This window comes from Scardinius erythrophthalmus (genome assembly GCF_964197995.2).
Source record: "Scardinius erythrophthalmus genome assembly, chromosome: 3".
Taxonomy (NCBI): Eukaryota; Metazoa; Chordata; class Actinopteri; order Cypriniformes; family Leuciscidae; genus Scardinius; species Scardinius erythrophthalmus.
Genome location: NC_138223.1, coordinates 32,950,501 through 32,959,709, shown reverse-complemented (window position 1 = coordinate 32,959,709; position 9,209 = coordinate 32,950,501). Strand labels below are relative to the sequence as shown.

At 42.3% G+C, this 9,209-nt stretch overlaps 1 protein-coding gene across 1 annotated transcript in view; it reads left to right on the top strand.

Moving 5' to 3' along the window:
- Positions 1-8,576, top strand: part of maml3 (mastermind-like transcriptional coactivator 3) — a 116,137-nt gene extending 107,561 nt beyond the window's left edge. Inside the window, exons 3-5 of the mRNA XM_081362209.1 lie at positions 5,182-5,433; positions 5,636-5,711; positions 7,522-8,576. Of these exons, the coding sequence (XP_081218335.1) occupies positions 5,182-5,433; positions 5,636-5,711; positions 7,522-8,498 (1,305 nt within the window). The 3' untranslated portion in view covers positions 8,499-8,576. The remainder of the gene's footprint in view (positions 1-5,181; positions 5,434-5,635; positions 5,712-7,521) is intronic.
- Positions 8,577-9,209: the final 633 nt, after the last annotated feature.

Sequence of the window (9,209 nt, the reverse complement as noted above, 5' to 3'; positions counted from 1 at the left end):
TTATTTCTGAAACTTTGAGGCGTAGCCAAAGAACAATGCACAATTTCACGTCGCAGACTTGTCTAAACAATGAAAACAAGTAGCCTTATTCAGACGCTGTATCGGTTGCATTTTAACGCCCGTCTCATTCCAAGAGCGATCATTTCATTTCGTTTCACGCTATTTTAAGTGACTGATCCAATTTAGTAGACATGCCCACCCAGCTTGGCTGATGAATGGACACAAACTGAAATCTGAGAGTTAACATCATCATTTGACGTTTCAATCCGTTTACCGCAATTGTTTATTAGGGATTCATATGGATAAATCCGTGTGCATAGCTGCAGATGGTTTCTATCCATAATGCTCAATGAACTGACGCTGAACCTGTGCACGCGTGAGCACGCGTGCTTGTAATTGAGCTGTAGACAGAAATATGGCTTTACGGCCACCACTAATGTCCTCTGTGCGGTGGAATAGATGGATGGAGAAAGGGAATATAGAAACTGGGAGAGATAACACAACATGGGGAGGGAAGGGAGGGCAAAAGGTTGGAGGTAGAGAGAGGTGGAGTTTGTGGATGGAAAAAAAAAGGGATGGAAGAGTGGGAAATGAGGGGGTGGGCTACAGCATGGACAGTCCTATCTTGTAACAGGTGTGTTATCTAGATTTTGAGAACAAAAGAACGACTACTTTAGCATTGCTTTGTTCTTGGTCATTGCACCAATAGATGTAAGGATATTTTGAAAATATGCTTTTGTTTGTGGTCGATTTGGGATGTAGATTTCTTGGTTTTGGCCTTCTGTCGGTGATCCTCTGCCTGCCAGTCTCTCATTTGTTTGCTCTCAGTAGGTGTGACGTGATTGATATTCAAACATATAATCTGATAAAGGAAGCAGCAGCACCTGGAGAATTCGATAGACTACACCCCCTCCACACCTTTGTCATAGCGTTATTTCAGTTCATCAGTCTGTTTAATCAAGCCTACTTTGAAGTAGTAGTAGTTAGGCTACATACATGCTCATTGTCATGATCTGAGACATTAAAAAGCATCCTTAACAATAAAATGATGAGAGTAACATTAGAGCATGGCTCTTGCAATGCTGTGGTCACAGGTTTGATTCGGATGGATGGACGGATAGATAGATGCTCTCTCTAGATATCAGCCATTGGCCGTTAAAAAAAAAATTATTCAACAAGTAGAGAGCAGCTCAAACTTCCTCTCTCGAGTCTTTTATGCCATATTGAGACTGAACTTGCAAATGATCAGCCGAAGCTACATTTATGCATCGTCTTTGGCATTGCCAAAATTCTTTAACACGTTTAAGATGTCATAGCTTGAATTTGTTTGAATTGGCCAGTCACTACTATCACCACCCACACACACGAACGCCCTCATGAGGACCGTGTGTTGGTGCGTAGTGTATTATTAGAGGGGATGTTGTGAGCAAACCCCTCAGATTAGTGCCTGATCTGGGCCAAGGCTCACTACTGGGTAATCAATGTGTGTTTGTGTGTGTGTGTATGCATGAGATCAATGAAAGCAATCACTCCGGCTATCTGTATCACACTATGTATTGCTCTGTGCAAACTGCAGTGAGCTGCTTTGTGCATCCTCCAACACCTTTAACAATTGAAGATGAGCTTTAGAGTTCACAATCATCAGATAGTCTTGCCTGTTTATGTTTGCTTGGTGCCTTTGGTAAACCCTCACACTTAATGCTTTCACAAAGCTCAGAGTGTGTTGGATTTTAAAATACCTACTTCTATCACAGATTAATGTATATGACAATTGTAAGTCAGTCATTTGTTGGTTGATTTCCCCAAAAAGTGTAAATGTGGCACTATCAAAACATTGTTCCGTCTGTTTGAGTCCTGACCAGCCTGACAACAGCAACATTTGCTCGACCATTGATGTGTGTTTGGGGCGGGACTATGTTTGTCCTGACCAATGACAGATGGGGGGAGTGTTCAGGAAACCTGTTTGAAGTCAATACTTTAGCATTTCCATTTGGTAATGCTAGTAGTACAAAAAATTACACACTTTAGTTTAAAATACTTTCTCATACTTATATGTATAGTTCACCCAAAAATTTGAATTCTGTCATCAGTTAAGGCCCGTTCACACCAAGGACGATAACTATAAAGATAACGATAAAGATACAATTCTAAAAATCGTTCTCCATATTAAAGAATAACAGAGTTCACACCACAACTATAACGATAAAGATATGAGGAACGATATCGTTGGGATCACTTTCAGAACGTTTTTTTTCCAGCTGTCGAACGATAAAACACTGACAGCCAATCAGAATCCATTCTAATTTAAAGGTCTCGCGCATTTAAAATGGATCTGGATCATCCGGGCGCGCGCGTGCTTAGAATAAAAAGACCGTTATCGGTCGCTGGTGTGGACACATATATAGTTATCTTTATCGTTATCTTTATAGTTATCGTGCTTGGTGTGAACGGGCCTTTACTCACCCTCATGTCGTTCTAAATCCATAAGACAGTCATTCATCTTCAAAACACAAATTAATATATTCAATATTCTCTCAACTTTTTTGCCCATCTTTTGAACATCCACACAACTAAAACTTGACTTTTTTTTGAAGAGTGCAAGTTCAGTTACTTTCAAAACATGATTGTTTTTCTCTGCTGTTTGATTGAGCAATTGAACAGGTCTGTTTCTTGCTTGACCAATGGCATGGGTTTTAGGGCGGGGCTACCTGCTTTCCTAAAGGAGCAGTGGTCATGTTCTGGAAACCTGTTTGAGTTGCTTGCGATGCAGAAAATACATGATACACCTTTCAGTAACACTTTGAAGTTAAATAATCATTCTGTCAAATTTTGGACAATGTTTTGGTCATGTGATATTATACAAAACATTCTTGCTGTATTTGCATTGATCCTCCTGTACAGTCTATTTCAGCAATCTTTATGATTGAGAGTTTAGTTAGAGAGATAGATGACCAAGCAAGAACAGTAGAATCAAGAGTGGTTCACACACGTGTGAACTAAGGAAAAAAGATGGAGATGGAATCGGTGATAGAGACAGAAAGAGGAGGAAGTGAGGATAAAAGAGAGAGACTTAATTTACGCTGCTCTCCCTCTCGGCCTCGGTCTCTCTCTCTCTCTCTCTCGGCTGCTGCCCGCTGTCGTCCATCATGGCTCCTATGAGCACCATCTGCTCAACATTACAGCCACTGTTGCCTGGCTACCTGCTCTCGCTCTCTCTCTCTCTCTCTCTCTCTCTCTCTCTCTCTCTCTCTCTCTCTCTCTCTCTCTCTCTCTCTCTCTCTCTCTCTCTCTCTCTCTCTCTCTCTCTCTCTCTCTCTCTCTCTCTCTCTCTCTCTCTCTCTCTCTCTCTCTCTCTCTCTCTCTCTCTTTTTTCTCTCCCTCCCTCTCTTTAATGTTTTTTTTTCTGTCATTTGAGTCTCTCTCTCTCTCTCTCTCTCTCTCTCTCTCTCTCTCTCTCTCTCTTTCCATGCTCTGCTGAGGAGTCTTTGGCTCACACACATTATCCGGCAGGAAGAAGGAGACACATCTTTTACACCACTCATGATTAAGCCATCTGCAGAGAGAGCAGAAGGGAGAGGGGGAATGAAGGGATCATAATGAAAAAGAGTATGTAAGGTGGTTAGGGCGAAAGAAGAAAAAGAGAGGAGGTAAAGGGAAATGTGGAGGAAGGAGGGAAAGACTGAGAACGGAATGGAGACATGGGCACAGAGGTGGAAGAAATAGAGATAGATGACGACTCAAAAGAGGGAGTGAGAGATAGTAGGAAAAGGGGGAAAAAAGATCAACACTGCCCCCCTCTGGCCTTTCCGGCCTCAACAAGGATACGTACGTGCGGATCAGCGCTCGTTTGGACAGCATGACTGGTTAACAGAAGAGATCCAGCTGTCTACACACAGATTTGTGCTCATTGACCGGTCTGGTCTAGATTTATCTGAACAGTCTCCTGTGGCGTGTGCATGTTTGTGCCTCATTATTTATACTGTTCTAAGAGCCTCATGAAAGGATGGTTCAAATAAAATGTTTGCAGTCGTGGGCTTGCGGTCAGTGAATGTGCTCGGGCACATTAATCTATGTGGTGCTTGTGTGGACGATGTTAGTTCAAATCCAGTTTGCAACAGTTTGAACCCCCTACCCCTCCTTCTGCATACCATTCCTTTGTCCTATCTCAGACCGGTCCTATGACAATTAAAAAAAACATAGTTACTTGGTGTCTTAGTCTGATTGTCCTGGTCTTCAAATCTTATAATAAGTCCATAAACATCTAGAGTCTGGGTCTCATGACTCTTTGTCGTGGATCTCAGACCACAGTCTATTTCAAGTGTATTAAAGGTCATTTTATATTACCTGAGCCACTACTCAAAAGAGAAGGGTATCTTTTCCTTTACTGTACCTCACACACAAAAAAAAGGTCTCCACAGCTCCTGTTATCTTTGGTGTACCATGTTTGAGAAATTTGTTCTTCTGAGGTTTTATTTTTCTGTTCATTGAGTAAACAAATTTTGATACAAGTGTACTCAGTTTAATTTATTACACTGTAAAAAGTCTGAGTATGGAAAGGACACATGCATTTACTTAGTTTTTTCTGCTGTATTAGATTTAAAGGTATTTTTACATGGGAACATAAATTTGTATGATACACTACCATTCAAAAGTTTGTGGTCAGTGATGTTTTTTTAAAGAAAATATTTTAGGCTAACCAAGGCTGCATTTGTTTACATAAAAAAGACAATGGGAAAGTAGCGCATTTGGAATGGAACAACATGTTCTGTGTGAACGGCACCTAATATTTTGGTACCATGATGCATTTTTTATTTATTTATTTTTTTGATATAAGTTTGAAAAGAACAGCATTTATTTGAAATGGAAATGTTTTCTAACATCATAAATGGCTTTACTGTAACTTTGATCAGCTTAATGCATCCTTTCTGAATAAAAGTATTAGTTTCTTAAATCATACCGACCTCAAACTTTTGAACAGTAGTGTACTGTATGTAATATATTCATTTTGTACCAATGAAGCCATTCCCCAGTGGCTGGAGATTACATGACCGTTCACCCTGAAAATAATCTGTAATTACATGCAAGAAGCAATGTATTAGGTGTCAGTAATTCAATGACTGAAAATGAAGTGAATCATCTGTTTTACCCTGTCTGATCATCTCTCCTTTCTTGCGTTTGTAGGAAAGTGTGGTTGGATTGCAACGGCAGGCTGGTGGAGTCCAGCCACCTCACGGGGGACCGGGGGGTGTGGCCTCATCAGGGCCTAACGGGGCGGGGCCTGCCGGGTATCTGGCCAATCCACAGCAGGCGGCCATGATGAAGCAGATGATAGCTATGGAGCAGGAAAAGAGGGTCCAGATCCATATGATGGAGCAGCAGAAAGCACAGCTTATTAGAGAACAGAGACAGCAGCAGCACATGCTGGCAGAACAGGTGAGTGCCATTGACACCATAGACATACAGTGCTGTGCTTTTCTTTATGCTCGTATCAAATAGTCATCCTTGTGAGTGTGCAATCATCTGTTGACCTTTTGTGGCTTAAGAGGTCTGCTTTCTGTTCAGTTGTTTGTGATTTATTGATGAAGAATTTCTGATATTCATCTAGTTTTCTGCTTTGTTTTCCTTCTTTTTCCAGTTACAACAGCAGCAGCATCTCCCCAGACAGATGAGTCAGGCACAGAGGAATCCATATCCACTCCAGCAGTTTCAAGGCAAGACACGCACATATACAAAGAAAGGAGGATAATATCCATTCCCCTAATCTAAATGCTTTGCCACTAGTTGTAACGACCATATTACTTTGTGTAGCTAAAGGGCTTATAGTGTTATACAAGCACTGTAAGGACCTGAAGTGGATAGTAGACTTCTGATGTGAAAAATCTGAACTCCTTCTTTAAGCCTCTAAGTGCAGTTCCTCTTTTTAAAACCAAAAAAAAAGATGTTCTCGTTGGCACCTCAAATTACTGCCTGGCCACTCACACACCCAATGCCAGCCTTTCGCATGAAGCAGTATAAGACACATACATTCACCCGAACAAAGTCTGTTGCTTTGACAGGAAACACGTCTATTGATTCTTTTTGGTTTTGTTGTTTTGAATATTAAATTCAAGTGGACATACTATTTTAGTCTGTCTTTTGGTTTGTTAATGTTAACATTTATGTAATGTAAACATTATTATTAATTTGACTTTAAGGCAAGTCAGTTTACTCAGCGGTCGGTTTGGTCACATTGCCAGGCAGCTATTTTCAATGTAGGTACAACTACTAGAATCAAGACTAAAATGTCTGAAACAGTTTGCCAAGATTACATTGTAATAACACATTTCATATCTGCAATAAAATCTGACAACAATATCAGAAATGTAGCTCCTTAAGCTATTTTTCAGGCTTGTGTATTAACGCGGGAATTCTGTTTCTATATGTACACACGCACATGTTTGTTCTGCCCCTACACTACCCCTGCATTATATCTCAATTTTTGTCTGATGCCTGTCAACATAATTCTAACATGAAATTCATGTAGGTTTATTCAAGGTCTAAGGCCTAGTCCACACGTATTTTTATAAACTGAGTTTTTCCTCCTTCATTTAAAAAAAAAATTGCGTCCACATGAAAACGCAAAAACACGTTATGAAGCGCTGTCAAGAGCATGCCAAACCAACAGGTGTCGATATAACCCTAACCGTAAAGCCATGTTGGCTAATCAGAAGCCTGAAAAAAGGTTATTACCGGTTCTGGTAGGCTAACAACATATTGTAATAAACAGTGACCTGCGTAGTATTGCATTCTGACGCCTCTGTTCCGCAATATAATGCATGTATAAATATAAGCCATGTATACAAGTCCGCCATTGCACAGACTCGCCTCATGTAAACAAAGGCGATAGCGGCACACAATCTGACGTCAAATAAAGGGGATAACAGCGTGCACTCTGATGTCACAAGCCAAAATCTGCACACGACAACACTGCAACCGGAGTTTCTAAAAGATTTCAGCCTAGCAGGAGTTTTCAAAAAAGTTCGGTTTCAGTGACTGGATACTGCTTTTGCGTATGGATTAACAGTCAAACCTGATAGAAAAATCTGCCGTTTTGAAGATACCCGTGTTCGTTCGTGTGGACAGGGCCTAAGGGGTGAGCAATTCTGTTCCTGGAGATCTACCTACCTGCAGAGTTTAAATCCAACACTGATCAAACACACCTGTCTGTAATTATCAAGTGCTCCTGAAGATCTTAATTAGCTGGTTCAGGTGTGTTTGATTTGTGTTGGAGCTGAACTTAGGAAAGTAGATCTCCAGGAGCAGGATTGGGAACATGGAATCATTAATTTCAAGCACATACAGTCACCTGGAGATTTCAGTGTGCAGTTTATGTCATGATATACAATTGACAGTGATTTGCTATGCTATTGTGAGTGTGTATTTATGCTGTTTGACTTTAATTGAAGCAAGCCTTTGATGTACTGGAAATGTAATGAGAACAACAGATGTCAGTTAATATTACTTAATTTTAAATGATTTTAGGCACATCCCAGGAGATGGCAGCAAGGAACCAGACGCTCATGCGGAACGCTCGACTTCTGCAGCAGCAGCAGCAACAGAACCCGGGGATACTGCAGATGGCGCCCGTCCAGAACTCCGCCGCCATGCCCTCGCAGGGTGACATGAGCATGGCATACGGAGGCCAGGCCAGTTCACAGACTGCAATGTACCAGGGTATGAACCCAAACATGGGCCAAATGCTCCAGCAGCAACAGCAGCACCATCCCAACCAGCCCGGTATGGCGATAGCACAAAGACAAGCGGGCGCCGGCGGGCAAGGAATGGTCGGCGGAGGCCCGGGAGGCGGGTATGGACAGGGGATGCTAATGAACCAGGCCCTCCCGCAGCAGCAGATAAAATCAGCCAGTGTCGCCCCTGGTGGGCAGCCGATGGCCAAAGCCCAAGTTCAGAGACTGCAGAGCATGATGGGAGGCGGAGGCCCGACGTGGCCGCAGCAGCAAAATATTCAGGCCATGGGCGGAAGGACTTCAAACGACATGGTGGCGTTTAACAGTAACCCTGCGTACGCCATGCAAGGTGGCCAGCCTCCTAGGATAGCCAAGCAGCATTTCGCACAAGCGATGGGCGGACAGACTATGGTGGACCCACGTTCAGTAAACCCAGCTGCAATGGGTGGGCCGATGATGCCGCACATGGCGGGGCAACCAAGGACCAACCAGCCGCGGGGGATGGTAATGCCAGGCATGAACCAGGGAGTGCCCAACATGGCCGCTTTTGGACAGGGCCCTGCTCAGGGCATACCGGGAGCATCGGGAGGGGGTGGGTCATACATGCCAGGGGGTCAGCCTCAGGGCTACCAGAGGACGTCCAATCAGGACCTGGCATACGGTTACGGCAGCCAATCAGGGGCTGGGGCCGGGGTTTCGTTCGGCCTGTCGGATGGGACAGATTTGGATTCAACGGAAGGTTGGATGGAAGAGTTTTTCCCCAACCAATAGCCTAAGGGATTTTTTTTAACAGAACAATTTTATGGAAAATGTGATTTTTTTTTTTCTTTTCTTTTTTTTTTTTTTTTTTTTATTACATGGTCGACAAATCTAAGAAATATATTACATGTTGTGTATTACATGTGTGTGCTGTCACAATATTTAAACCAATTCCTCTCTGTTTGGGTTGCTTCTCCAGTAAGGATCCAGCGTTCATTTTTTTTTTTTTTTTTTTTTTTTTTTTTTTTTTTTTTTATAAATACCTATTTTGGATTTGATCCATTTATGTCTTTGTCTTTTTTCTCTCGTATGTCCTTTGTGCTGGACTAAGGGCAAGAGGCACTGAAAACCTGCAAAATGACATTGGAAAAGATTTTATGGATGTTTTTATGTATTTAGTTCTCCCTTGTTCTGACATCCTGTTCATGTATTAAAGAGTGTGTGGAAATTTGAGGTGGGCCTTTGTCACCAATGGATCCCTTTTCCCAAACCAAACAATTCAACACACCTCCTCTTTCTTCTCTTACATATCTTCTCTCTCTCTCGCTGCTCTTGATGTGTGTTGATTTGCTCTGCTTTGTGCTTGTGTGTGTGTGTGTGTGTGTGTGTGTGTGTGTGTGTGTGTGTGTGTGTGTGTGTGTGTGTGTGTGTGTGCGTGTGTGTGCGCTTGCGCGTTTATTTGCACTATGAGCATCACAACAAAACACAACACATCAGACTCCG